The 27,353-nt window shown below is 59.2% G+C and overlaps 2 protein-coding genes across 7 annotated transcripts in view; both read left to right on the forward strand.

Annotated features, from left to right (window-relative positions):
- Positions 1–95: 95 nt before the first annotated feature.
- Positions 96–8,675, forward strand: ARTN (artemin). 4 transcript variants are annotated; one of them, XM_039711483.1, is made up of 4 exons: positions 96–967; positions 6,636–6,706; positions 6,830–7,019; positions 7,374–8,675. In XM_039711483.1, the coding sequence occupies exons 1-4, from the start codon at positions 934–936 to the stop codon at positions 7,808–7,810; spliced, it is 732 nt and encodes a 243-aa protein (XP_039567417.1). In that variant the 5' UTR covers positions 96–933; the 3' UTR covers positions 7,811–8,675. The 4 variants fall into 4 exon arrangements, with proteins under 4 accessions (XP_039567417.1, XP_039567418.1, XP_039567419.1 ...); XM_039711484.1 differs by lacking the exon at positions 96–967 and adding an exon at positions 2,478–2,814; XM_039711485.1 differs by lacking the exon at positions 96–967 and adding an exon at positions 2,821–3,691.
- A 108-nt stretch (positions 8,676–8,783) lies between these two features.
- IPO13 (importin 13) overlaps positions 8,784–27,353 on the forward strand; it is a 30,568-nt gene continuing 11,998 nt past the window's right edge. For all 3 annotated transcript variants that reach the window (XR_005627679.1, XM_039711459.1, XM_039711458.1), the window contains exons 1-8: positions 8,784–8,906; positions 18,193–18,929; positions 23,481–23,621; positions 23,774–23,915; positions 24,892–25,058; positions 25,418–25,538; positions 25,850–25,997; positions 26,518–26,699. Coding sequence is in view for 2 of the 3 variants with exons in the window: in XM_039711459.1 (XP_039567393.1) it covers positions 8,841–8,906; positions 18,193–18,929; positions 23,481–23,621; positions 23,774–23,915; positions 24,892–25,058; positions 25,418–25,538; positions 25,850–25,997; positions 26,518–26,699 (1,704 nt within the window). In the remaining variant the exon portion in view is untranslated. The remainder of the gene's footprint in view (positions 8,907–18,192; positions 18,930–23,480; positions 23,622–23,773; positions 23,916–24,891; positions 25,059–25,417; positions 25,539–25,849; positions 25,998–26,517; positions 26,700–27,353) is intronic.

Consider the following 27,353-nt stretch of genomic DNA (forward strand, 5'->3'; position numbering starts at 1 on the left):
TTTATGTGAGGCAGAGGGATTTCCCTGCTAGGGCTGTCCCCTGCCTGGTTTCACTGCTGACTCCTCTGGAACAGTAATCCGGCTGCCAGGAGTTGCAGCTGGCCAACACCACTGGCCTGGTGCTGGGGACAAGAGAGGGCTGTGCTCCTCCTTGCAGGTGACTTTGAGGGGTGGGAGAGGGGATTGTGGGTTGGGTTCATTTAATGTTGGAAGGCACAGGCATCAGAGCTTGTCCTGCCTGTGACAAGCTGCCTGTGACAATGCTCTCCTGGGGACTCCCTGCCAGCAGGATGTCTTCCTGCCAAGGGTCACAGCAGCGATCGCGCTGGGTGCGGCCCTGACAAAGGCAGGTGTCCAGCCAAGTGACCTTCTCACCACAGTGTCCTGGAAAAGGAAACGGTTTAGGAAGCCAGGGACCGAGGCTGTGTCCAGCTTTCACACCTGCCAAGTCCCAGCTGGAAGAGTGTAACCCCTTAGGCAAGCCCTGGTGATGCCACCAGGCTCCCAGAGCCACAGGATGTGTTGGAGACAGTTCCATCGCTTGGAGGCACAGGAAGGCTACTGCCCGGTGAGTGACTGCCCTGCCAGACCTCCCGGCTTCTCAGCACGGGGTGGGTTGTTGCTACACCAATGGGACACCAGAGAAGCAACTGCCCAGCCCTCCCTGATGCGTGGTTGCAGGTTTCAAGGAGATGCTGGAGCAGCTCAAATCCTCCTTCCATCCCTCCTCTTTTCCTAGCATTTAGAGAGCAGGGCCACCACTGCCATCTGGCTGAGCCAGCCCCAGGGATGGCCCGTGCCCTGTCCTGGCCGTGAGAGGGCAGAAGAAGAAAAGAACACAGCCTGGGACCAGGGCACACAAGGACATTCAGGTCAGCTGAGACAAGGAGACTTGTTCAGAGATATCCCTGACAGAACCACGTCACTGCAGAGATGGGACACAGCCTGCGTCACAGCTCTCTCCCACGTATGTTTTGTCACACCCAGCCATGGCCTCGGACAGCAGTCACGATGTGCTCAGTCCTGCCATCTGGCTGGTCTGCATCACCCTCGTCCTGCCACATGCAGGGGTGGCACCTTTAGGGACAGATGTCACAGCAGGTCCTGGCTTGGCTCAGCAGGGCTTATTCCAGACCAGACAAGGCACCTGGGGGCACTCCAGCCCCAGGGGTGCAGGAGCACAGGCAGTGCCCTGGGAGGTACCAAGCCAGGCAGTGCCAGCAGCAGCCAGGGAGCAGGTCACCCCTCTGTCTGGAGACCTGTGGGGCTGGAACCTTGCCCTGCACCCCAGTACCTGTGCAGCCTGAGCCATGCCCAGCACGCGCCAGGGCAGAGCCAGGGAGCCCAAGAGGGGAGGGCAGTGCTAGGATTGAAGCACAGGGACATCCCCTGCCACCATGGTTGTGGGAGGACAGGGAGGAGGTGCTAGGACATTAGTGGGGCTGACAGCAGCTGCAGGCTTATGTCTCCCAGGATGACAAGAAAGGGCAGAGGAGGGAGCCAGTGCCTCCAGTGTCTGGGATAGCAGCCTTGAAGGGGGCACACCTGGAAGAGGACAGAGGCCAGGCTTTGCACAGCCACCCCTTCCACGTGACTGGGGACACTGTGGGCTCACCTGTATGGGTGCCCTGGATACCCTGTGCCATGCCCCACATAGCCCCTTGCATACAACCAGCATCACATCCTCTGAACTTCCTGGCTGTGTCCTGGAGACATGAAGACCTTTTCCAAGCAGGCAGCTGCACTGCTCTGTAGCCCTGCAAAGCAGAGGATGCTGTTCCCTGTCACTTGCTCCCAGATGTTTCTCTACCACAGGGATGCACCAGGGCCTCCAAAACTCTTCTGGGCCAAGGCACCCACGGGCACTGCCTCAGGTGCCCATGAGGACACCTCAGACGGGAGCAGCCCCAGGCCGTGCCCGTGGAGCACCAGTCCCACGGCAGAGCCCGTGCTCCCACGCGGTGCCACCAGCAGTCAGGGAGCCACCCATAGCCACAGACTAGGTCACGGTGCTTGTGCCAGGACAGGAGTGGGGGTGAAAGGGGGGAGCCGGGGCCACACGGTGCCACTTCAGGGCAGGTGAAGCAGCAGCTCCGGGCCGCGTGCCACCTCCGCTGTCCCTGCTCGCGGTGGCAGGGACGGCTTAGCGGGCGCCGCCTGTGCCCGCACACTCCCTGGCAGGTGATGTCTCAGGAGGACGCGGGAGTTGTCACCCCCGCGCCGGATAATCCGAGGAGATGAGAGCAGGCGAGGCGGCGGCTCCGCAGGTGGCTGCAGGAGCGGCCGCCCGACCCCGCCGCGGGCCCGCGGGGCTGCCGGGCGGCGGGAAGAAGGTGAAAGCCACGCGGGTGGCCCGGGGTCGGGGCGACCTGGGCGTGCAGCCGTGGCACAGCCGGCGACCGAGCCGCTGGCCCCGCTCCAGCCGGGGAGTTGCATAAGCCCGGGGAGCAGCGCCGAGGCGGCGGAGCGCCGCCGGGGCAGGTGACACGGCCGGCGGCACAGCGGGGCGCGCAGCCCGCCCGGGCGCCCTCGGACCCCGCGGCCATGAGGGCCGGACCCGGGCGGCTCGCCTGGCCCGGGGCGCGTCCCGGCGATCGGCTCCGGCCGGGGGAGCACGTGTGAAGCGGGGCCGAGCGGAGGCGGCCCCGGGATTTGGCACGTTCGCAAGGAGCACTCGAGAGCCCCGGGATGGACGCGGAGGGCCCCGGGCGGTGACGTAAGGACTCGCACGGGCTCGGCTCGACTCGCCAGCCGGCCCCCATGTCCCCGGGGCCAGCGGCGGCCCCGGCGGAGGGAGGCAGGGCGGCGGCAGAGGTAAGGAGCCCGGTGGCGGGCGGCCCAGCCGAGGAGGAGCGGGGCGCGGGCGGGCGGCAGGCCGGACTCCTCCTCCGGACACGAGCGAGGCACACCGGTGACCCGAGTCAGCTCGGGATGCCTGGGACGGCTGCCGGGAGCTGCCGGGACAGCCCCGACCCTGCCCGACAACCCATCCCCGCCGGATCCCCACGTGTGCAAGGGGTCCCCCGCGGGGCTCCGCTCCCGGAGCGCTCCGGGAAGGGCTGAACCCTTTCCCGAGGGTGTCCGTGTGTCCGTCCTGGTAGCTAGCGCTGTGATCGGGCTGTCGGGGCAGGAAGCACCGATCACGACGCGTCCGTCCGTCCGGGCAGCGGGTCCGCCCGCCCGGGGGTCGGCCTGCGGGCAGGTGGCGGTAGCGGGGGTCGGGTGCCTCGGGGGTCCCGGTGCTGTTCCCGGCGGGGTGCGAGTTTCCGCGGGAGCTCGGAGGCGGTGCGGATCGCGGCGAGAGCCGGTGCTGAAGCGGGCTGGGCTGCGGCTCCTGCTGCTGGCGGGATTCCGGTGCCCTCCTGATCCGGTGCGGTCCAGGCGCCCGTGCGGGTCGGAGTCTCGGTGCCACTACGTGCGGATCGGGGCGCCGGTTGGTATCCTGGTGCCAGTGTGAGTCGGGGTCCCGGTGCCGGTGCCCGCCCCGCCTGTCAGGTGACGGTGGCTGGAATTTGACACCGGCAGCGACGACGGGAGCGGGATGGAGCCGCCGGTGCCCCGCACTGCGCGTCCGCCTGCCGCCGCCGCCACCGCACCCCGAGACGCGGCGGGAGCGGCACCGGGAGCAGCGGCGGGAGTCGGTGCCGGCGGGGCAGCGGCGGCCCGGGGGATGGTCCCCGCCGCGGGCACGGTGAGTGCGGGCCGGGGCGGCGGGCGACAGCGCCCGCCCCAGCCTGCCGGCGGCCCCGAGTCTCGGCGGAGGCTCGTACCGGGACTACGCGGGGGACGAGGGGAACCCGCTTCGCCGCCCACCTCCCGGCGATATTCGCGGGTCGGCGAGGGCTCTCGGGCCGCCCTCGGGCAAGTCTCCCCCCGTTCGGCTACCGGGGTGCCGAGCCCGACCCGGCGGCGGGAAGCGCTGGGGGCCGCGGCGGGGCCGGGGTTCCCTGCCGGGGCGGGGAGAGGCGGCACCCCGCTGCGGGCGCCCGAGGGGCACGGGGACGGACTCTCCCGCCTCTTCCCTGGGCTCCCGCCCGGCCCGTTGGGCACGTCGGACAGGTGTGCGCCCCGGGCGGTGGGCAAGAGGCAAGGGGCGGGGGTACCCCGAGCCCCCCGGCTCTGCTGTCCCTGACTTGGGGCCGAGTTTGGTCCCTGCCGTGTGTCCCGCGTGTCCGAGCCCGGTCTGCTAAGGCTTTGCGGGGCGGGTGCCCGCTCCTCAGCGTACGTGGGGTTGATTTCTGACCCTCATCACTTCTTCTACCACGGTCAGCGCGAAGGGATGCAGGGCCTCCGCCGGTGCCCGCAGGTGTCCGAAGGGGTCTCTGGGCATCCCCCCGCGCTTCCAGGTGGGGCCTGCGGCTGCAGGGCTGACACAGCTACTCCGAGAGCCGAGACACTCACCGCGGACCTGGGGCACCCCTGGGCCCGCGTGGATGCGCTTCGCGAGTGTCTGCTGCCTCCGCCGGGGGCCCGGTGCAGCCACGGGACATGCCGTGCACAGGGCAGCCAGCGGGGCTCTCGCCGGGCTCTGCACGAGGCAGTGTGAGCTGTTTTGCTCAGGGATTGCACCAACAATTGCAGCCCCGAGCGGGGGACACATGTGACGGGGGTCCAGACATGTGCTCACATGGATGAGCTCGGTTCCGACCCTGGGAAAAAAAACCCTCCTGTGTCTATGAATCGCCCGGCAGGACTCTGGCAGCCGTGTCTGGGGGAGATCAGCCAGATTTCCCCGTACGGGGCATGGGGGTCTGCTGCGGGGTGAGCAGGTCTGGTACCCGTGGGGTGCAGGCGCTCGGCTCAGCCCTGCCCGCCCCGGACGAGCGCAGATGCCGAGCGGGGCCGCGGGGCCAGCCTGGGCTGCGGTGCTGCGCGCCCGGGGAGCTGCCCCGCGGACGGGCCCCGGTCTGAGGAGGCACTGCTTGTGTTAGTCCGTCGCTTCGGCTCCGGGGCTCCCGGTGGCGAAGGGAGGCTGCCCTCGTTCGGCGCCCCGCCGGCAGCGCTGCCGCTGCAGAGTCCGGGGCCGTGCTGCCGCCGGACGGGAGAAGCCTGAATTGCACCGGCTGATCCCGCCCGTCCCGTCCCGTCCCGTCCCGTCCCGTCCCGTCCCGTCCCGTCCCGTCCCGCCGGGACGCTGGAGCCGCGGGGCCGCAGCAGGGCGGCGGCCGCGGAAGCGAGGACAGGGGAGTCCGTCCCTTTCCAGGGGACCCTCGGCTGGCCCCTCCGGCGGTGCCGGCCTGGGAAATCCATGACCTGGCGGCAGCGGCTGGCGTGGGGCCACCACGGGAGCGAAGTGCAGCGTGGGCTGTGCTTGCCCAGGCTGGGGGGCTGGTGCGGCCGGGGGGCAGTGCGAGCCCTGCCGGCACCGGGAGCACATCCCGCCTGGAGGGGACACATGGGCCTGGCAGCGCCCACTGCAGACCCGTGTCACAGTATGGCCAGCTCAGGGTGGCATCAGATTGCACAACTGGGACTTGGGGACCATCCCCTGAGATGCTAGAGGGACTGGAAGAAATTATGTTTCCTTCTTGTCCCAGCAGTGCCCAGGCATGTGCTGTCACTTTTTTTTTGTCAGGAGCGCTCTCCTCAGCATGTCCCTGTCCCCCTTTGCTTCCTTTGCCATGGAAGCAACTGGGACATGCTGGGGCAAAGCCGAAGTCATAGAGGAAATGGAGGAACTCTTGAATGCAGAATGTCACTAGGCTCCAAAGGGACAGTGGCATCCCGAGAGACAGGATATGCAGCAGATGGGACAAGGAAGCTACAAGCCCTTTTGGAACCACTTCTAAAGCCCTTCAAAGGCAGGGTGTCCCAGCTTTGGACACTGGGGCATCCCTGCACCGCAAGCTGGGGAAGGAGGCGAAGGTGTGGCTGCAAACGGGAGTTGCCCCAGCACCTCCTGGGAAACATCACTCCCCTGAGACCATGCTTGCTGCTTCGCTGGGACCACGCACAGCAGGGATGCAGCGCCTTTCTGCGTGTCAGGGCGGTGGATGCCAAGCTGTGGTGTTGGGGTGAATGACTACATGGTGCTCCGTACCCTGCTGTGTCCCCACAGGACCTGCCTGAGCATCCTGACCTTGCAGTCCCACTCATGCAGGCTGCTCGGGGGCTGTGTGTCCCAGCTTGGCGCAGGCAGCAGCCTGGGGAGCCAGCATGGGGCCAAGGGGTGGCTGCACCCGAGGACCCCGTGCTAATGGACTTGGAGTTTCCAAGGTCAGGCTCCCACTGTGAGCAAGAAAAACATTCCCAGGGAAGGGCCATGGGAAAGGGCCCCCCCGTGCAGCACTCCCAGCCCCAGCAGCTGCCTCCCAGCCCAGCCTGGCATCCCAGGCTGTTCACACGAGGACATGGCTGCATTGCCCCTGAGGAGACGTGCTGTAAAAAGGCTGGGTTGCCCAAGCTGCCCAATCTCTTGGAAGGGGTGTTCGGTGTGGTGAGGATGCCTGGCTATGCCAGGAGAGGAGAGGGGTAGGGGTGGGCCATGAATGGGGTGCAGGAGGTGTTGTGAGGTTCTGGGGGGCGAGGGAGGGGGTGGCATGCTTGCCCAGGGCAGGGAGGCATGAGACAATTCCCAGCCAGCCAGCTTTATACCCACCCTGGGTGGGCACTGACGCCAACCTCTGTACTTGCAGCTAGCATGGACCAGCGTCAGGGGCCACCAGAGAGAAGGCCTGCAGGACCTGCCACGCACCTGCAGCCCAAGGTGAGCTCACTCTGTCTGGCTGCAATGGCCAGGACTACCTGGCCCCATGCCCAGCTCATGGAGCCGCATTCCTGGTGTGAACCCCGGTCGGAACTGACCCTGCTGTGCTGTGATTCGTTGCAGGAGGGGACACTGTGGGGGTTCTTTGCCATCCTGTCTCTGCTGGCTGGGCTGGCCACGGGCACCCTGCGAACACCGCACTGCAACGAGACGCTGGACGCAGCCCCCACGCCGCGGGGCATGGCCACGGCCAGCGTGTCTGCGGAGGATGGCGCGGAGGCACCGCTTGCTGCTGCCTGGAGCCAGCTGTACGGTGCGTTTTGGGACAGGCCAAAGCCTGGGCGTGGCGGTGCCCTGCGTGGGGCATGGGCAGGTTGGGAGCTGTGTGGGAAGCCCCAGCCCATGTGGGGCTATGGCTGCACTTTGGGGCTGGGCTGAGGGGATCTCAGCACATGGGGCCCTGAGCTTCGTGCTGGGCATGTGGCAGAGCCCTAGAAATGAGAAGATTCTTGGCTGGAAGTGTCTTCCCACACACCTACACACCCTCTCAGGCACCAGCCATTGCCACGGTGGGTGATCAGGTGGGATCCGTAGGTCACAGAGGGGACCGTAAGGAGGGCGATGGGTGCAGGATAGGTCATGACAGCGCCGTCTCCTCCGTGTGCAGGGGACAACGTGACAACAGGTAGCCCAGGCACCGTAGAGCTGGCGGAGGACCTGCTGCTGCGTGCCGAGCGCTCGCCGCCAGGTGCCGGCAAAGCCAAAAAGGGGGGGGTGAAATCCCCACGGCGCAGCCGGGGGCGCAACTGCCACATCCGCCACCTGATGGTGAAGGTGCGCGACCTGGGCCTGGGCTTCAACTCGGACGAGATCGTGCTCTTCAAGTACTGCAGCGGGTCCTGCCACCGGGCACGCAGCAACTATGACCTGACGCTGGGCAGCCTGCTGCGGCAGCAGCTCATCACCCCAGGGCCGCAGGAGCGGGTCCTCAGCCACCCCTGCTGCCGGCCCACCCGCTACGAGGCTGTCTCCTTCATGGATGTGGAGAACACGTGGCAGACAGTGGAGAAGCTCTCAGCCGCCGAGTGCAGCTGTATCGGCTGAGGAGGGGGCCGCTGGCTTGGCCCCAGCTCGACACATGCCGACAGACTCCAGCTTGCCACATGCAGTGGCACTGTTGCTCAGAACAAGGGTTTGGCAGAGGCTGGTGCCCCTGTTATTACGTGGCCACAAAGAACCGAGGTGAGGTGGAGTCATGACTGGGGTGTGGGTGGCCAAGCCCGCTCCTGCTCAGTGCCAAGCAGCTGCTGCCAGCAGCTACAGGGGGTCCTGCCCGGGTGCCCTGGCTCAGCCCTGGGAGACGAGCTGAAGAGAGTATGGATCATCCCCTCCACTCCCAAGGGTCTGCCAGCCCGGGGTCCAGCAGCGGCACTCCTGCACCTGTGCTCCAGGGCCAAGCATCACCCAAGCTTCAGAGGGGGCAAAACCTCCCTGTCCCCTCGGGCACCCTGGGATCAGTGGTGCAGGGGAGGGCTGTCCCTGAGGGCAGGGATGCAGTGGGGCCAATCTGCACCAGAGTGGAGTGGGGGGTCTGCACCCGGACCAGCAGCAGACTCGTATCCCGCAGGGTGTTCGCTCATAGACCCCCGTTGGGACTCCCACCCCTGCCTGGTTCCCAGGGTAGTGGCAGGGTCCCCGCGCTGCTCCGTGGTGCTGTGGCACTAAACTATTTATTACTCTAAATTATTTATTTATTGTTCTCGAGCGGCAGCTCCTATTTATGACTTTGGGCCCCCAGCGGCCGGGTGTAATTTAACCCCAGCGCTGCACTGAAGCCCTGGGCAGCGCCCCGCGCACCCCGCACCCTTTTTCTATTATTTGTAAAATTTGAGGGATAAACTCTATTTTTGTACAGTCGCCTTTTCCTGTAGCAATAAAGCGATGGGCTGCGCGTCCAGCCCCTGCGTGTGCCCGTGATGGGGACGGGGCTGGCCCTGAGGTGGCAGCGGGAGGGTGCGGAGCGGTGCTGCGGGCGGCTCCCGCGGTGCCGGTGCGCGGTGCCGGTGCCCGGGCGGCTGCCCGTGCGCCGCCGCTGTCGCCCGCCCGCCGCCGCCTCCTGAGCGCCGCCGCAGCCATGGAGCGGAGGGCGGAGGCGCCGCCGCCGCAGGGCCTCGACTTCACCGTGGAGAACGTGGAGAAGGGGAGCGGGGGGCACCTGCTCGGCGGTGCCGGTGCCGGGCCCGGCCGGGGCGGCGGGCGGCGTCCCCTGTGCCCGCCCGCCCTCCGCTGCTGGGGTCCGGGGCGTGCGGCTGCAGGGGGAAACGCCGGGGCGGCCCGGGAGCGAAAATGATGTGGCAGGAATGGGAGCAGGAGGGAGGGGTTGTGTTTCTGACTGGCGTCCTCTAGGTCGGCAGCTGCAGCGCTGGGCAGGGGAGCCCACGGGTCTGGTCCTGGCTGCTCAACCAGCTGCATCAATGTGAAGCCCATTATCAGTGTCTCCATTAGGCAGGGAAGGAAGGAACTTTTGCCAGGTGCTGGGAATTATTGGGTATTACGGTTGGGAAAAGCCTCCAGCGTGCGGGTGGCCCACTGATACCTTTCTAAACCAGGAATGCAAACCCTTTGCTCGTGCTGAAGCTCAAGGTCTTTCAGAGTGTCTGCAGGGCAGCAGGAGTGGGGCTGATTGCTGAAATCTGGCATCCATGGAATGGCCACGGCAAACCAAGGCCTGCTGGCATCACACTGCTGTTGGGATGAGCTCTGAGCAGCTGATGTGTGACCTGGGGTTCATCACAGAGACTAAACAGGGCACCTCAGTGAGCATACCCGGGAGGGCAGCTGGGCAAAAACCTCCCCTTAGTCACCTTGGAGGTGATGGGGGCAGGGCAGCAGAGGATGCATCCCTGAAGGGCAAACAGCAAGTGCATCACTCTTCCACTTACTCTGTAGCCAGACATCCAGCAGACATCCCTAGCTTGGTCCTCAGACAGTTGGTGGGAATCCCAGTGTCCTCATTTTTCCTCTATAAGAATAGACTGAGATCCTTGCCAAAGCAGTACTCATGGGCGTGCTGGTGGGCACACAGAATCATGGAATCATTTAGGTTGGAAAAGACCTCTCAGATGATCATGTCCAACGTTAGTGCAGCCCTGCCAAGCCCAGCACTAAACCATTTCTGAAAGCTTTTCACGCCCATCCCTCCCCAGTAGGTTGCCTGGCCTCACAGGAGATGTCAGCTCGGGGATGTCAGGTTTGTCCCTGGGCACTGGTTGCCTTTGTGGCTGCAGGTGTGACACAGCCCACCTCTTCCAGGGAGATGGAGACACAGCACAGCCGGGGGATTAACTGATGTCTGGAAAATGCTACATTCGTGCAACCTTCTGCAGCTTAATCTGCATACATCCAGGGCTGCTGGATGGTTTTGCCTCTGACTCCCTTTCTTTTCATCAGACACAAACCGCTCCTTTGTTTGCACCAACAATGAGGCGCACACTTGCCCGGGAAGGGTGGGCAGTGCCAGGGTGGGGGCACCCGGCACGGGCTGGGTGAGGTGCGGCTGTGCCGAGAGGCAGCTCATCCTTGCCAGGCTGCTCGGGATTTAGTCTTCCAACGCCTGGGAGGAGGCAGAGATGCCCTCTAGGATGCTTCATCTCCCCTCCCCCAGCCTGCCTCTGCCTCTCCTGATCTCTGCAGGCTTTGCCATCTCAGTAGTGTCCTCTGAAGATGCAGCTGTGGACTGCAGTGGGGCTCTGAGCTGCTGGTGGGGGGCAGCAGCACAGTCCCTGAACAGGGGAAGAAGCATGGGGTGGGATCAGAAAAAAACACAGAGGTTCAGCAGCTTAGGGCCTTCCTGTGTCAGTCTTTTCCAGAAAGGTCTGTGGGGTACAAAGTGAAGGAAAGATGGGCTTTGCTGGGAGCAGAGTTGGTGGGAGGCAGGTGGGTAGAGCTGCTTTGTCAGTGGTGATGCTGGCAGATGAGTGATGCTCCTGCTGGCCTGGGTTCTTCCACCTGCCAGGTTTTGTGCATGGCTCTATTAATAATACTGAATACTGATTTAAGTCAGGGTTTGACTCCGCTCTGAGTCAGTCAGTGATAAGTGCTGGGGTTAGGAACAGCATGAGGAGCTGGTTATCTCATAAATCAGAGGACTGAAGCCTTTCCAGGTCCCTGCAGTGGAGGTCATCATGGCAGTTGTGGCAGCTGTGGCTGGGGCAGTCTGGTGAGGCTGTGCCTGTCACTCTCTTCTGATGATTTTCATGGAGAAGATTCTGTCCCTGGAAAATCCTTTTGTACCCCTAGTGTTATTTATTATGTAGTGAGGTTTTGCAGGACTCTGGGGTGCCTGTGTAGCTGAAAAGGTTCATTGCTGTGCTTATGCATAAACAGTGCCAGAGGGAGACACCTCCAGCTGTGAACACTGGTTTCAGGGAGGCAAGAGGGTGCAGGTGCTGGAGGCAGGGCCAGCTGATGGGTCTAAAAGCCTGTGGACAGGTGCCAGGTTCAGGTGCTGCACTTCAGGAGCCATCTGAAAGTTGCTCCCGGTGTTTTTTTACTCTGTTTTTCCATAGGGAGCTCTCCCGTGGCACAGGAAAGGAGGGGGGCTGCACTGGGCCTGAGCTGTTTTGATAGGGTTACTGTGTCAGCATCCCCCAGTCCTAGCTGAGGGCTGCTTGTCGGCTTTTTGTTTTCTTCTGAGCCTGACCTAGATGCTGCTCTGGCTTCAGCACAGCTAGAGCCGGCTGGCATGGCCACGCTGTGCTGGGAGCCCGGCAGCTCTGGACTGGCTCTGCTTCCCTGCATCTGCTGCTGAGTGGGGCTCTGTTGCTGGGGTTGGAGGATAGGGAAGGCTGGGAAAGCCGAGGGCTTCAGGCTGTGAGAATGCTCAATCTTTCACTGCCTAAGTGGTGCAATCTGGTTTGTGACCTGCGTGTGCTTTTGTGTGCCCAGGAGCTGTCCCTGGTGTGACTGACAGCCTGCTGCTGGGGTGATGATGAAGATGGATTGCAGATGTTTAGTCCAGGCTCTGTCCACCTCAGAGGAGCAGTGCACAAGCAGGACTTGTGCCCTGCAATCTTGGTTTCCCTCAGCACTTAATACTGCAGTATTGGACAGGAGAGGAAGAATGTGAGACCTCTTCACATGTTCTTAGTGCAGTTGAATCTGCTTCAGCAGTATCACCCTTTTTGAAACAAGAAAAAAGACAGTGCCATTCCTCCATGAATTTCCCAAGTGCAGGCTCTCGCCCTCTTTTTTTGTCTAATTCCTTCCAGGTCTTTCCTCCCTTGTCCTGCCTCTGATCCTCTGGGGTGTTTGTAATATTCACTGACGTCTTTTCCCTAGCACATTAGCGGTCTGGCATCTCTGGGCCTTCCAGATTGCCGTGTGCCTCTCTGGAGATGCCTGATGAATGCACAGAGTCTCTCTGGCAGGATGGGTAGGCGGGGTGTCATGGAGCTGACATCCGGAGCCTACCGCACTGGGAGAGGGATGGCTTTGATCACTGCTCCTCCGAGATGCTGAGCCTCGGGGATGTGGCAGCTGCTGGGGCTGCCTTCTGCCCAGGAGGATGGGCAGGAGAAATCAAGTGCATCTGGTTTCTTTGGAAGGCTATTGCCTGTCTTCAGAAACCTGATCAAGAGATTTACAAATACTCGAGGGTGAGGGAATGGCATCCTCTGTCTGGTAGTGGATTGACCACTGGGGCCTTGGAGGCAGCCTGCATGTGTGAGATGTGGTAGCCACACTGGGGATGGTAAGTGGGGGCCTTAGGAGGAGAGATTCCTCCAGAACTGGGAGAAGCAGGGAGTCACCTTGTTACATGTTTAAGCACATGTTCTTGCAGAAGCAGATTCCAGCCAGAGCCAACCTTGGCTGAACACATGGCTGCTTCCTGTGGTGTGGTGGTGATGGGATGAGAGGGCAGTGTCTTGTGGTCCAGTGCTGGTCTGAGTTCCACAAGGGCCATCACTGGTGCCTCATCTCAGCTGTGATGTATTATGGTACAGGAATGGATGGGATTGGTGCCTGGGCTCCAGCAGAAATTCCTCTCTCAAATTGCTTGTGTACTCCATCATGGAAGTGTTGGGTAGAAGCAAGGGATAGTGGACAGGGATGTTTGGCTCACCCTTGTAACTCATCCTGAGCTTTGCATCTCCAGGGTTTCTCTCTGGTCCTGCTCATCCTTTGCATTTTCAGGCCCCTCCCCACTCTTGCTGGGAGTGCATGTGTGTCCCACAGCCCGTGTCCCTGCTGGGGACCACGCTGTGCTCTGCAGAGGGCTGATGGCAGTGAAGCAGTGGGGGTGATGCCAAAGCTGCTGAGCTGTGTCAAGGCTGCAGCCTCTTCTGGACAGCCAAGGACTTGGTGTGGGCAAGCTGGGCTCAAAGAGGGGCTTCAGAGTGGCAGCATCTTTTATTAGGAGAGGGGAGAAAAACCCTTTTCTTTTGGACTGCTGGAAAAATGTGGGTCCTTGAACAGGAGCAGCATGCCTGGCGGCACACACCCGGCTTTATTTTGCATCCATTTGCTATCCTCGGCAGGCTGCCGCCTTCCCGGGGTGCTGGCTGCTCAGCCTGGGGCCGGGGGGGCCAGCTGCTGCAGGCAGGGGAGGCAGGGATGACGTTCCCTTCCCTTGGCAGAGCCAGGGTAATGGCTGTGCTGCTGCAGGCCTGGAGCACTGGCGGTGCGAGCGCGCTCAAGTAGAAAGGACAGCGAGAGACTGCGGCAGGGACAGCCCGGGGGTCTGGCTGGAAGCAGCCTGGTGGGGACAGCCCGGGGGTCCTGCTGGAAGCAGCCTGGTGGCTGCTGAGGGGCCGTGGCCACCGCTGCCCCCGCCATGCCGTGTGGGGAATGTATTCCTGCTCGGCCACGAGGAGCAGAGCAGGAATGTATTTTGCAGCTTTCTGTTTCCCCAGCTGCGGTGCAGACCTCGCTCAGAGCTGTGCCTGCTGTCAGCTCTGTGTGCTCAAGCAGAGTGGCCCTTGGAGGGCAGCTGTCTCCCCGTGGAGTCCCCAAGAGCAGGAGGCAGCACGCTCCTGCTCTGGGGTCAGAGCCACGTGTCTGAGGCTCATCTTGTCACCCCATAATGGCATGGACACGACACCTCTCTGCAGGGTACCCCATGTTAGTGTATTTACGCAGTGCAGTGAGGGAGGCAGCCTGCTGGCACTGGGCTCCCTGCAGAAGCTCTGAAGGGTGAGAGCTGGGGGCTCTGGGCTTGTAGCAGATCCTCTTCTCTTGCTCTGCCTGGGTGCAGCCTAAGATCAAGTGCCTCTGCTTGCCTGCAACTCTCCTTGGACTGCTCTCTGACAGTTCCACCTGACAAAGGACCAGCGTGGGATCTCTGACCCACGTCTTTTGGGCAGGCTGCCCTGCAGCAGAGCAGCTTACTTCAGGGGCAGATGTTTCTCCAGCGACTAAAGCCTGACTGAGGCTTTGGTCACAGCTTTTTAGAGCAGGGAAGAGCCATTGTAATAAGCTAGAATTATTTTCAGCCAAGCAGAGCTGGTGTTGGAGAAGGCTCCTTCCCTGGCCAAAGGGCATAGCTGACAGCCAGGCTGTTTACCAGCTCTCACATTACAGGTCTAATTGTGGAGAAGGCAGGTCTGGTGTCAGCCACCCGTTCAAATTGGAATGCACAAAGCCTCCCTGTTAGATGTCACCCAATTTCATGCCTTCTGCTTCTCCCTCTTGGTGCTAATGAGCTCCCCTTGTCATCTCCAGTGCTTCCGAATGGGCCCAGGGTGCTGGCCAGAGTGGTCAGACTAAAGTCCAACAGCAGCTGGTGCTGATGCCTGGTCTGGCAGGGGGGCAGTGTCTCCTCTCTGAGGAGGAGCATGCTGAGTGTTCACGTGCCCTTCTGCAGGGCGTGGGGTCTTGCAGTCCCCTGCCCCATGCTCCCAGCAGAGGATGGAACTCAGCTGATGTGCCTGGTAGGTCAGGCAGAGAGCCTAGTCTGCTCCCAGGGCTTCTTCTGCTGCTTTGAGCTTAGGACGGTCCCAGTATTTATGCCTAGCCTTGGAGGTCCTCTGGAAGGGTCTCCCATGGTGTGCAGAGTACTGGATGGGGTGTGCTGCTGGTAGCCCTGGGGCACGTGCTGCCTTTCCTTTCCACCTGCATGCAGGCAGGAACAGCCATGCTTTTTTTCAGGAGCCAGCACAACTGATCGCCTCCCAGGCAGGGTGCTTGCAAAAGGGGGCTGAGATTGTGAGCAGATGCTTTTTTCCAGAATATTCTTCTGACTTCCAACAGCTTGTAGCATGAGCTTTCAGCATTAGCTTTGCTTCCATCCTCAGGATTTTCTTTGGGTAGTTGGTAGATTTTGTCTTCTTACCACTCACCTTCTCATCCGTGGTGGAGGCTCCAGCATGTCCTTGGGGACCTTTGCTGGAGACCTCTCCAGAGACTCCCTGCTGGAGGAGCAGGGCTCTGAGCTGGTGCTGCTGGGCATGGACACCTCTCCAGAGAGCTCACTGGTGATGGTGAGGACTGTGCACAGGTGGGATGTGAGGGAAGCAGGTGAGGTGCTGGGATGGTGGTAATGGGACAGCTGTCCACATATCTGGAAAGCTGGCCCTGTCTGGGAAGGGGCTCTTGCACCCCAACTGCTCACTGTTGCTCTTAATGCAGGGGTAGTAACATCTCCCCAGCACAGGTATTGTGGGAGCAGCTATGACAATGCTCCCTCTCTGCCATTGTTACAATGCAGCAGCTGGGATCTTTTAGCATAGCCGGTGCTGGAGTTTCTGATGGAGCTGTGTGCAGGGTGTGTGTGTGCTGGAGGTGTGTGCAGGGTGTGTGTGTGCTGGAGGTGTGTGCAAGGTGTGTGTGTGCTGGAGGTGTGTGCAGATGTCTCTGTGCACCTGCTTGCACCTCAGCTTCATGTTGTGCTGTTCCTGGTTTCTCGCTGCTCTCCATTCAGTTGTATGATCACATGGCAGCACCAGAGGCTGCTGGCTTGAAGCAGATCCTGTTGGCAGGATCAGGCCTTAGCCAGCAGCACTGGCAGCCCTCAGCTGCTTCCCAGCAGGCAGACTATGTTTGCCAGCCCCTGCTCTGCTGCCCTGCCATGGTCCCACTCACCTGTGGTGCTGTGCAAGTCTTGCCCTGCATGCACATTGCCCCTGGGGCTCACTGTGGTGTGCCTGGAGTGTGCACAGTGCCATGCTTTGCCTGGCAGTTTCCCTGACGTGAGACTGGCATGCAGCAGCTCTGTGGCCAGCACAGGAGAGCAGCTGGGGAGTTTGTGGGTCAGGAACCCAACGCTGTGGGCCAGGTCCATCTTGCACACATGGTGAGATCTTTGTTTTACAAAGCTTATGCAGATCTAGAAGTCAGGGCTCCTGTGTACACATTGTGCCTTGTAATATATGATGCATAGGGATTTTTTTCTCCCCACAATTTTCTAAGTGGTAGCACCACTCAAAATAGAAGAAATAAATTCATTAGGAAGTGCATGGAGATGTAAAAATTGAGGATGGGGAGAAGTGGGGAAGGATGCTGGGCTAGGGAGCATGCAGAGGGCAGTGCTCGTTTCACCTTGTGACAGTGCCCAGCAAGCAGGGAAGAGAAAGAGTGGGCTGTCACCATTCTAGGAATCTCAAGTGAGATTTATTTGGGAAGAAAAATAAGCAGCAGGCTCTGATGGGAGCAAGAGACTGAGCTGGTAATGGTTGGGAGCTCCAGCTTCAGCCCTGCTGCAGGATGACTCAGTCCTTAGCACAGCAGCAGGGGTAGGAGCCAGGTTCCTACCCCCAGGAGTGGCTGAGCTTTTAGCACATCTGCAGCTGCTGCTCTATATGAAGTAAGTTGTTGCTTTGCTTGGGGGGGATGACAGTGCTTACCTCTGCCCCAGCAGCTGAGTGATGCTTCCTGCATCCAAATCCAAGATAACTGGGAAGAGAGCAAAGGTTTGGCTAACTACTGAGAGCTCGTGGTCTCCCCTTGGCCTGCTCTGTTGGGACAGATATCTCTCTCCTGCGTCTTGCTTGTGTAGGGTTAACTTTTCTGTGTCAGGATAGATGTTTTAGTGGGTCAGACTCTGTCCCTCTGCAGCCCATGTTGGCTGACTCTGTCTCCTACGTACTTCATAACCTCTTTCTTACAAAGATCTTTCTTACAAAGAGGTTATCCTCATTTTCCCCTGTCACAAAGTCTTGAATAGCGGTGACTCAAATTGTGGCCCAGGCAATGCCGACTCTGTAAAGTTCCTGCCATATTGTCCTGCTCTTCTGTCTCACGCTGGGAAGCAGCAGGAGGCACAAGCGCTTGCTTGGGAAGCTCGTTCCTGTGCCCCAAGCTGCCAGTTCTGCCTGCTTAAAAATAGGGTTTAAATCCTCTCCTGCATACAAGAACCGCAAGAATTTCATAGAGCTTTTTAGAGGGGAGGGGGGGGAGGCTATTTGAAACCTGGAGCCAGGGTGGGGACACAAAAAAGCCCTCTGCACCTGCTGCAATCATCCTCTGATTTGCTGGTGGGGTGTGACGGGTGCCTGATTGCCCGACAGGTGCCATGGATTTTCCTTGCTCCTGGCGTGTGCAGTCAGCAATTTGAAATGAAACGTGCTGTGCCAGGCAGAAATCCTCACTGCTGGAAGATGGAGGTTCAGGCAAAGGGTAGTTATTCTTCCCCTCCTTGTGCAAGGACATCACAGGTTGCTGGCTGTACCCACTCAGGATAAGTACCTAATTAAGGTTGGGCTTCATATCTCTATAATATTCCTCTGCAAATAAAGCCTTGTAGCCTGTGTGAAGGTGTTCATGTGGATCTGAGCTATGCAAAGCAGTAACTAGATCTCACAAAGCTGCAGGAGCAGGTAAGTGATGTTTCCCTTCCCTGTATGGAGAGATGGACTAAGCAGCACTGGTCTGTCACAGGGAGCGGTAGCAGAGGCAGGGCTGGATGCCAGCTCTCTTGGTTCAGCAGTAGCTGGGTGGGTTTGGGAATATTTTGAAGGCACTTAATGGAGAGATTAATCCCTGAATTTAGTGACTGTGGATTTTCAGGACTCTGCATAACCTGACAGGCAAAGATCTGCAGTGGCTCTTGCACTCCATGGGTTCATGGATGCAAGCTATGGACCGCAGCACCTTTCAGACAGCAGGTGTGAGTGGAAGGCAGGAGTGCTGGTCAGCCATGTCCCTTACAGTCCTCATGTGGGAGAAGGGTCCTGTGCCCACCCCAGTGATGGTACATTAGCAGGGAAGCAGGCAGATTCAGCACGTGTGAAGATGGGAAATGACTAAAGAAAATACATTTCTAGAGTGAAGCATGAGAGGAGGGAAGGATGCTTTGCAGGTTCTCTCCTGCTGCCAGATCACTCTCACTTCACTGAGAATGGGAAGAGGGAGGCCAGCTAACACAGGCTGCAGGACAGCGTGGGCACTGGGTTCTATCCTAGTGAGCCTTCCTGGTAAGCCTTTCCCAGGCAGGACAGGCCACAGTGGTGCTCCTCAGCTGCTTTAGGGTGTTTCCCTATCTCTTCCAGGCTCTCCATCAGCTGTATTATGACCCAAACATCGAGAACAAGAACTTGGCTCAGAAATGGCTGATGCAGGCACAGGTGTCCCCCCAGGCATGGCACTTCAGCTGGCTGCTTCTCCACATGGACAAGGTGCCTGAGATCCAGTACTTTGGTGCCAGCGCTCTCCACATTAAAATCTCCCGTTACTGGAATGACATCCCGGCTGACCAGTACGAGAGCCTCAAGTCGCAGCTCTTCACCCACATCACGCGCTTCGCCAGCGGCTCCAAGATCGTGCTGACGCGGCTGTGCGTGGCGCTGGCCTCCCTGGCGCTCAGCATGATGCCAGAGGCCTGGCCCTGCGCTGTGGCAGACATGGTGCGCATGTTCCAGGCCGAGGACTCCAACGTGGACGGGCGGGCGCGCTGCCTGGCGCTGCTGGAGCTGCTGACGGTGCTGCCCGAGGAGTTTCAGACCAGCCGCCTGCCGCAGTACCGCAAGGGCCAGGTACGCAGCGTCCTGGCGCAGGAGTGCGGCTCTGTCTTCCCTTTGCTGGAGCAGCTGCTGCAGCAGCAGGACTCCCCGGGTTTCATCAAGCAGAAGGTGCTGAAGTGCTTCTCCAGCTGGGTGCAGCTGGAGATCCCGCTGATGGACTGTGAGAACCTCATCCAAGCAGCTTTCACCTCTCTGCAGGACCCGGAGCTCTTTGACACGGCAGTGGAGGCTGTGGTCAATGCCATTTCCCAGCCCGATGCCCAGAGGTAAGGGCAGCCTCTCCTGTGTGCTGCAGGCTGGTGCTCCTGGACATCAGCAGGGAAACAGGGTGGGAAGGAAAAATATCAGGGTTTTTTTCTAGCTGTCGTTGGCTGTGAAGGTAATGATGATGAGGTTTGGAAGTGGGAGAGTATCAAAAGCAGTTGGAGGCTGTTGGTTTCTCATGGTTGGTCCTGGAAGGCTTTGCACTGTGGTTGACTTGTAAGGACCATGAAGTCTTGAGCAGCTGCAGTCCATGTCCATGCTGGCCTCTGAGGCAGATGAGGATGCATGCTTCTGGCTCCTCGTGTCAGAACCTTCAGCAGCCAGCCAGAGAGCTGCCAGCAGGAGCTCAGAGACCTTCCTCTGCCTTGTGCTGCTGGTCCAGCCAAGGAGCTGATTAAATGCAGAGATAATAAAGCCAGATCTGTCATTTTTCCCCCTCCTTTTGCCTCCAACAGCTTGTGCCAGCCAAGGACTCATCCTTTGTCTGTGGCCATGGCTGCCCTGGGAGCAGCTGAACGGGAGCTGTGGGGCTCTGAGCTTGTCTGCTTGGCTGCCTTGCCTGAGCTGCTGTCAGCTCCTGGGACCAATGCCTGCAGAAGGGACAGTACATCTCCAGTTCCCTGGCCACATCCCTTCCTGGCTGCTTAGCAACCTTCCCCTGAAGAGGAGGGTTTCCTTGAAGGCTGAGCTGAGCTGCTGCCACTGTGCATGCCCTGTGCATCGCTGCACATCGCTGCACATCGCGCAGGCTCCAACCCTCCACAGCGGTGGGAATGATGCTGCCACTGCAGTTGTGAGCCCTGGTCCTCCCCTTGGTTAAGGGCAGGGGCAGCCTGCACATTCCCCAGCTCTAGGACAGCCTGGGGTTGTCCTTTTCCATGACAAGGAGTTGCATCTGTGGACTGCAAATCCTGGTGGACAAAGGGACCCATCAGGATTTTAATGTGTTGCTGGATGGGGTGAGGGGTTGCCTTATTTGCTGGTGTTTAGAAGGTGACCAGAAGCTGTTTCTTCTTGTGCCTGGCAAAAGCTGGGACCAGCTTTAGACCCTTGTAGCAGGTCTGGAGCAGAAAGTGAGAAGGTGTGAGAAGGTCACCTGCAGTTCGGAATTGCTGAACTCTTTCTTCCTGCTTTCCATTTCCCTTGAGTCTCAGAAGTCCCTTGGCCATGATTCCATACCTTTGTGCAGAAGCCTGGCCCTGCAGTGCTGCTCTTTGATTGCATTAAAAGGCCGAGTTTTCTGTTGAGCTTTCAAAGTGAATTGTGGAGATAAGTGTGACTGACAGTGGGGTTTCCTCTCTGCTTCTGTGCTGACCCTGTCAAGCAGTTTTTGTCCCCATTCAGACCTGCCATGCTGGCTGCTCCCTTATGGAATCTTCAGTACTTGTTCTCCGTCCTTCTTCCTGGAGGCATCATCAGCCATGCAGAGCACCCTCCTGTGTGGGCAGTGGCCAGAACAGGGCAGCAGCTGGCCTGAAAGGCTATGCAGTGTGTGAGCCTGGTGCAGCTCCTGCCCTGGCATGTGGGGACAGCGGTGGCATTGTCACAGGGCTGCCCTGCCAGGCGGCGTGTGGTGTCGGCTGCTTCCCAGCCCTGGTGGGCACTCTCCTCCCCTTTGTTTCTTGTGTCCACTGTAATGTGTTCTTCCTCCTGCTTCCCCTAGTGCCAGCTGCCCCACCCCTCTGGCTTTGTCGCTCAGCCAAAGTGGATCCAGCTCTTTCCCAGAGCCCCCAGGGAGTCTCCTGACCTTTCTGTCTCTTATGTTGATAGTCTGGGAGATCCCTGCTGCTTTTCAGCTGCTCTCTTCCTCCTTGGTCTCTCGCTTTTGTTCCTGCAAGGCCCTTGGCTGCAGGCTCGGAGCATTCTTGGCACTGGGCTGCTGGCATGGTCCTCTCCAGAGTTTGTTAGGGCATTGCTGCATGAGAGGGTTAGTCTTGGGGCTCACCACTTTGCCATGGGTTCCCTGAGTGCTTTCTACACTGTGTCTTTCCCCCTTCCCTCCCTCCCAGCTGTCTTCACTGACGTTGCTGCAGAGGTGATCATGCAGGTGTGCTTCTGCCACCAGCAGAAGTGGCTCATGAACTTGGCTTCTGACTTTGAGGGTTAGATAGTTTGTCGGTCATCTTCCCAGGGGAGCACCACCTTGCAAGGCAGCTCTGCTGCAACACCTGTGTCCACGTGGCCCTGGTGCTGCCTCGCTCTTGGGGAAGTCACCTGTGCTGGCAGCTCCCATTTCCGTGCTTGCAAGGAGCAGTGAGTGTTTCCTGTCTCTGAGGTGTTACTAGAAATGATGCACCAGAGATGTGTAGGTGCAAAGTGTTTGATCTCTGTACCTGCCAGGTGGGTGGGAGCCCTGTGAACCCAGAGAGGGGATGTGTCGTGTGTTGCTGGAGTCTTGATGCTGTTTCTCTGTTAGGACATGGCCTTCCTCAGAAGAAACCTTGGAGGCTGGCCAGGAGCTGGAACTGGAGCATCTCTGAGCACACCTCTGCTCTTGAAGGTGGTGGGATGCTCCTGAGTTGCAGCAGGGGAGGAATGGAGATTTTGTTGCATCTCATTTGTAAAGGAGAGGCTTGGGCTGTATTTTCCATCTCATTTGAGGATTATCCCCTCAGCTAAATGGGTCGGAGAGCTTGGCAGCACGTGCTACAAGGGGAGAGCTGGCATGTGGCATTTGGCCACTTGGCCTTCCTGTAGGGCAGTGGGTAGCATCAGAGTGAGGTAGGTACCTCCTTGTGGTGTTTGCCCACGTGGGAGTTACAGAGTGTGGATGTTGGACACTGAATCTCCTCTCTGAAAGCAGCAGGGTGTTGCTACAGTGGTGGACTTGGCAGGACTGCAGGTGACCATAGGGGATTGCCTGGTGTCTTGCCTGCCATCTCTTTCTGGTCTTGGCACCTGGTGCTGAATTTTTGAAGAGGAATTTCACTTGAGTTTTCCAAGAGCTTCATTAGAAACAGATAAGGTTGGGTTAATAAGGTTGGGTTATTATCCCATCAAGATGTGCAGGGATTCCAGAGGATCAGTTCAGGTCCAGGCACTGTGAGTGTTTCATGGTAACTGGAGAAGCAGAATCCTTGTCAGAAAAAGTCATAAAAGTCACAAAGCCATAAAAACCTCCCTAGGGTAATGTGAACCCAGTGCTGTGGAGGAAGGATGGCTTCGCCTTACACTGGAGCAGTGGAAGGTTCCCTCTGGCTTTTTGTCTGGGCACTGCCCTGGTTCCCTTGGGCCTACCCTGCATGAAACATTGGGAGAGGAGCTATTGAATTTTCAAATTCTCCATCATCACATTGTTCCCGTGCTGCCACATTCATAACTCACAGGGCATCAGAGGCTTGGAAATGGTTTATGCAAAAATAAACCCTTTGCTGTGTGGTTTTCTCTGGGAGAGAGGGCAAGAGGAGGGTAACCCCCAGCAGCACAGGGGGAATGCTGGGATGACAACTGGGATTGTAGACACCTTGTTTTCTCTGTTTTCTCTTGCTGACCCAGAAAGAAAGCTGCCACTGCCAGCACAACTCTGTCCTGCACTGGTGGCACCAATGGCTTTGTTCTCTCCTAAGTCATCCATAGCAAAAGCCACCCTGCCACTCTGGGGTGGACGTGTGGCTGTCCTGCTGTCAGCACTCACATCTCTTCCCAGGGTGGGCACAGCAGAGCTGGAATCATGTATGCCTCCCACTCCAAGCATCCTTAGCCCCACACCTGCATGTAGGGGGCGGGCAGAGAGCACAGGCTGTGGCTGCAGATAACACGCCTGGGCGGGCAGGGAAATGGCAGGGAAAAGGCAGGCTGCTCATCAGCCTCCAGCACGGCCTCTCTCGGGGGCCCTGGGCTGCCTTTCACCTTGGCTGCCTCCTTCTCGTTGCCTTGGTTACCATCCCTTGCAGGCAGCGGAGGGGAGGCTGATGCAGGATGGGATGTGGGAGAGCAGTGCCGCACTGGCCTGTGGCAGCCCGGGATGTGCCGGGGGCCAGCACTGTCCCTGGCTGGGACTCCCCAGCCGTGGCTGCCCAGTCCATCCCAGATGTGGGGCACAGTCGGGATGTGCCCAAGCTGGGGAGTTGCGTGGTTTCCCTCTGGCAGCTTGGGCTGCCTCTGTGCCAATCTGAGGGCATGGTGGAAGGGCTCACAGGTCTGCCCTCGCTGCCTTCCTGCTCCACATCCATGCTGCTGTGCACAGGCACAGCTCACTCAGAGCTGGTTGTGGCACTGGCGGGTTGGAGGTGCTGGCAGCCCTGCTGGCAGGTGTGGGTCTCTAGAGGCAGGGTTCCACACTGTGGTGCAGGGAGGTTTGCCCAGAGCTGATGGCCACTGGCTCAGCACTTCTCTTCATTTGCAGAGGCTCCACTGCAGCAGTCCTAATGCCACAGGCTGCAAGGAGAGTTTGTGTGAGCAGTAAGGGCTCCTGCATGCATCCCATTGCACAAAGCAGCCTTCAAGCAGGCAGAGCTGGGCGGGAGCCCTGGGAGAGCATCAGGAGGGATGGACGGCATGGCAGCCCATGCCAGGGAGGTGGTGCCTGGCACTGACTGAGGCTGTGCTTGCAGGTACGTGAACACCCTCCTTAAGCTCATCCCGCCCGTGCTGGGGCTCCAAGAGCAGCTGCGGCAGGCGGTGCAGAGCGGGGACATGGAGACGTCGCATGGAATCTGCCGCATCGCTGTGGCCCTGGGGGAGAACCACTCCCGGTGAGTGCTGGGGATGCCCCCTGGCAGGGGGAGTGAGCTTGGAGCAGCCTGCTGTTCCCCACACCCTGCTTTGTCCAGGACCCAGTGACACGTGTCAGGGCCGAGTCAGGGAAGAGGAGCTGGAAACTCTGACCATGCTCTCTGCTTCCCAGAGCCCTCCTGGACCAGGTGGAGCACTGGCAGAGTTTCCTGGCCCTGGTCAACATGATCATGTTCTGCACTGGCATCCCTGGACACTACCCTGTCAACGAAACCACCAGCTCCTTGACCCTCACCTTTTGGTACACGCTGCAGGTCAGTGACTGTTGTGGACAGCCTGCCTGGGCTCTGTCCTCCAGGCAGGGCCAGAGGCACCAGTGCATGGGGACTGGGGTCTGGCCTGGATTTAATTGGTCCCAGGGATTTGCGATGTCCCCACTCCTTGCCCTACACTTGCAGCTAGGGCAGGGCACATACCTAGGAAATGCTGGCCCTGTGGCTGGCTCTTTCTGCCACCAGTCCTCCTTAAAAGTGTGAGCCATCCTCACACTTCTCATTAACAAAACTAATTAAAATTTCATGTTAATTTTTTTCTTCCCAGCAGCAGACCTGGTTGTTTAGCTCTTTGCTGTGTGGCTGCAGCAGGCAGGAATGAGAGCATGGCTCTAGTGGCTGCCCAGTGTGGGGTCCCTCTCCCATGGTCAGTGTTCCCTGGATCAGCAGAGCAGCCCTACCACACTGTGCTCTATTTTTAGCTCCCTTTCATCCCTCAGCTCCATTCCTCTGCAGTCCAGTGTGGCCTGGCAGAGCGTGGGCAGGGAGGGGAGTGAAGTCAGTGCTGTGCCAGCAGCTCCTCTGCTGCATGAGGCCAGGCTGAGGCTCCCACGACCTCTTGCTGCTTCTCCAGCTCGGTCTGAGATTACAGGTGCATGCAGGAGGGTGCTGTGCTCAGTCAGCTCTCTCACAGCAGCCTGAGGCACGCATGCTCCTGGTCTAGGAGTGCTCCCAAGGATAGGACATGGCAGGGCACTGCCACCCCCTATGATATGCTGTTTGAGGGTTCACCCAGCTTCTGGGGCTTCTGGCATCTTGCCTCCAGATAATGCTGCCACTGCAGAAGGGCACAGCATCAAGTGAATCTTAGGGAGCTGGGAATGCAGCCTTCCAAGGTATGACAGGTGCCACCAGCCCTGGGAGACGGGCCTGAGTCCCCTATGCAGCAGGCATGTTAGCTCTAGTTTCCTTTCCCTGCAACACCTGATGTGTTGTTTATTCCTTCTCCTGCCTCCAGGATGATATCCTCTCCTTTGAGCCAGACAAGCAGGCAGTGTACCAGCAGGTCTACAGGCCTGTCTACTTCCAGCTGGTGGATGTGCTGCTGCACAAAGCCCAGTTCCCCTCTGATGAGGAGTATGGCTTCTGGTCTTCAGATGAGAAGGAGCAGTTTCGGATATACAGGTACAAGTGGGAAATTTGGATTTGTTTGTCAGGCAGGTGAGGATGCAGGGGCAGCATTTTGCCACCCTGGAGACTGAGTGCTGTATGATGAGCCAAGGAGGGACACAGAGGAGATTCCTTCCATCAAGAGCTGTTTTGGCTGTGGTGGTAATGTGAAAATGAACTGGTTTGGCTCATTTGGCAAAATTTTGGCACAGCACCAGTTACTCTGCCCAAGAGGCCATAGGATCACTCCATTGGTTGGGACAGTGTGCTTGTATGAGCAGTGCCTGTGCCCTGGAGAGAAAGTGATGTGTCCACACTTGGAGCTGTGTGCACGGGTTGGGGACAGCGTTTGGAGACACCCATGTTCTCTGCAGGGTGGACATCTCTGACACGCTGATGTATGTGTATGAGATGCTGGGTGCTGAGCTCCTGAGCAGCCTCTATGACAAACTGGGACGTCTCCTGACCAACACAGAGCAGCCATCCACGTGGCAGGTGAGCAAGGGGACCCAGGGGCCAGGCTGACAGCTACCAGCCCTCAGGGACCTGTCCTCACCCTCAGTGGGGCATTGAAAGCAAAGGGATGTGACAGAGGTGAGGAGCATGAGCACCTTGCCAGCACACAAACAGGCTCTCTAGGCTCTGCTGTGGAGAGGAATAGGTCTTCTGCCTCCCTGTCCTTAGTTCTGCCAAGGGATCAGCCTCTTCAGCTACTGTGGGGGTGCTGAGCTGGTGTCTGGAGCTGGGGCAGGGTTGGGCATCCTGGTCAGTGCATGGCTCTGACAGTGCCTCTCCCACCCTGGCAGCACACGGAGGCCTTGCTCTATGGCTTCCAGTCCATTGCTGAGACCATTGATGTGAACTACTCGGATGTGGTGCCCGGGCTGATCGGCCTCATTCCCCGCATCAGCATCAGCAACGTGCAGCTTGCCGACACCGTCATGTTCACCATCGGTGAGTGGGCTGGGGGGAAGCCCCCCGAGACCACATCTGCCCAGCATAGCAGTGCTGAAAAGCAAAGCTGGGCATCGTGGAATGCAGAGAGCAAGAACCTGTGGTGCAGTGTTGCTGTTTGTGTGTTGTGTTCCCAGGGAGTCCCTGGGGAGCCCCCTAAGCTGAGGGTTCGCTGGCAGCAGCAGGCAAGGAGACTCCACACGGCTCTGAGGGTGCTGATTAGATGAGGGTTTATTGGGGGTCCCACCCCCGGGAGCAGCATGGCTTTTGAGGGAGAAGGGAGGGGGAGAGAGGGAGAGAAGGGCCAAGAGAGAGCTCTTCTTCCCTGCGCAGCTTAACAGGGAGATTCAAAGTGGGCACGGAATCAGACTTGGGCCAATGGGGTTACATGGGACTTCAGGGGAGGATCACAGGCTTGGAATAAACTGTACATTTTCAAGGGGTGAGACAGAGCATTCCATTTAAATAAAATGTAACACCACAGTGCCGTCCTGCAGTCTTACCCCATCTGTGTGTGCAGGATCCCTGTCCGAGTGGCTGGCTGATCACCCTGTTATGATTAACAACGTGTTACCACTGGTGCTGCAAGCCTTGGGCAACCCTGAGCTCTCCATCTCCAGTGTCTCCACCCTGAAAAAGATCTGCCGAGAGTGCAAGTACGACCTGCCACCTTATGCTGCCAACATTGTTGCTGTGTCACAGGTAGGAGCTGGGTGCTGGACGTGTGGTGGTGACCTGGGATGTGCTCTGTGCACACCTTTTCCTTTGTAAGGACAGGGCAGGGGGACAAAGGAGCAGTTCAGGGCATCTTGCTTGGCTCAGATTTCTTGCCTGTTTTTTTTATAGGCTAGTAAACCCATATGGCAGGCCCTGTGTCCTGCTGTGAATGCAGAAATGGCAGCCACTGACAGACATGACTGCCAAGGGGTCTGCTGGGGTTGCATGTGTGTGTCTGTCCTTCCCCCAGGGTTTTGTTTGCCTTGTTGGGAACACCTGTGCACCTGGCACACTGCTAGTGCCACTGCTGGGCATCTTGGAGGGCAGGGCCCTGGTGTTCAGGCAGGCCCCTCTCCTTGGAGCCTGAGCTGATCCCTGCAGTGCTGGGGCAGCTTGTCCCATGTTCCTCTTGACTCTCAAGATTTGGGACAAATGGGGCTCAGAGTCCTGAGGCACTAGGAGAAGGTCCAGACTTGGGCAAGCTGCCAGGACATACATGGGAGGAGGCAGGTGAAGGGCTTTTAAAAGCATCTGTGCTTTTAGAGCCTGGGGAACGCTGTCACTGGAATAAGGAAACCCTGGCTGAGGTTGACTCCTTGAGCAATCCTGCTGCAGAGCCCAGCCAAGCCAGGAGCTCCC

The sequence above is a fragment of the Passer montanus genome, unplaced genomic scaffold (genome assembly GCF_014805655.1).
Source record: "Passer montanus isolate IOZ18808 unplaced genomic scaffold, ASM1480565v1 scaffold25, whole genome shotgun sequence".
NCBI lineage: Eukaryota > Metazoa > Chordata > Aves > Passeriformes > Passeridae > Passer > Passer montanus.

Excerpts from the sequence above, each read along its gene's own strand:
- ARTN (XM_039711482.1), top strand. The coding sequence starts at position 6,563 with ATGAGACAATTCCCAGCCAGCCAGCTTTATACCCACCCTGGGTGGGCA. Across the intron at positions 6,707-6,829 it reads CCACGCACCTGCAGCCCAAG|GAGGGGACACTGTGGGGGTT; the intron begins GTGAGCTCACTC and ends GATTCGTTGCAG. Across the intron at positions 7,020-7,373 it reads TGCCTGGAGCCAGCTGTACG|GGGACAACGTGACAACAGGT; the intron begins GTGCGTTTTGGG and ends CTCCGTGTGCAG.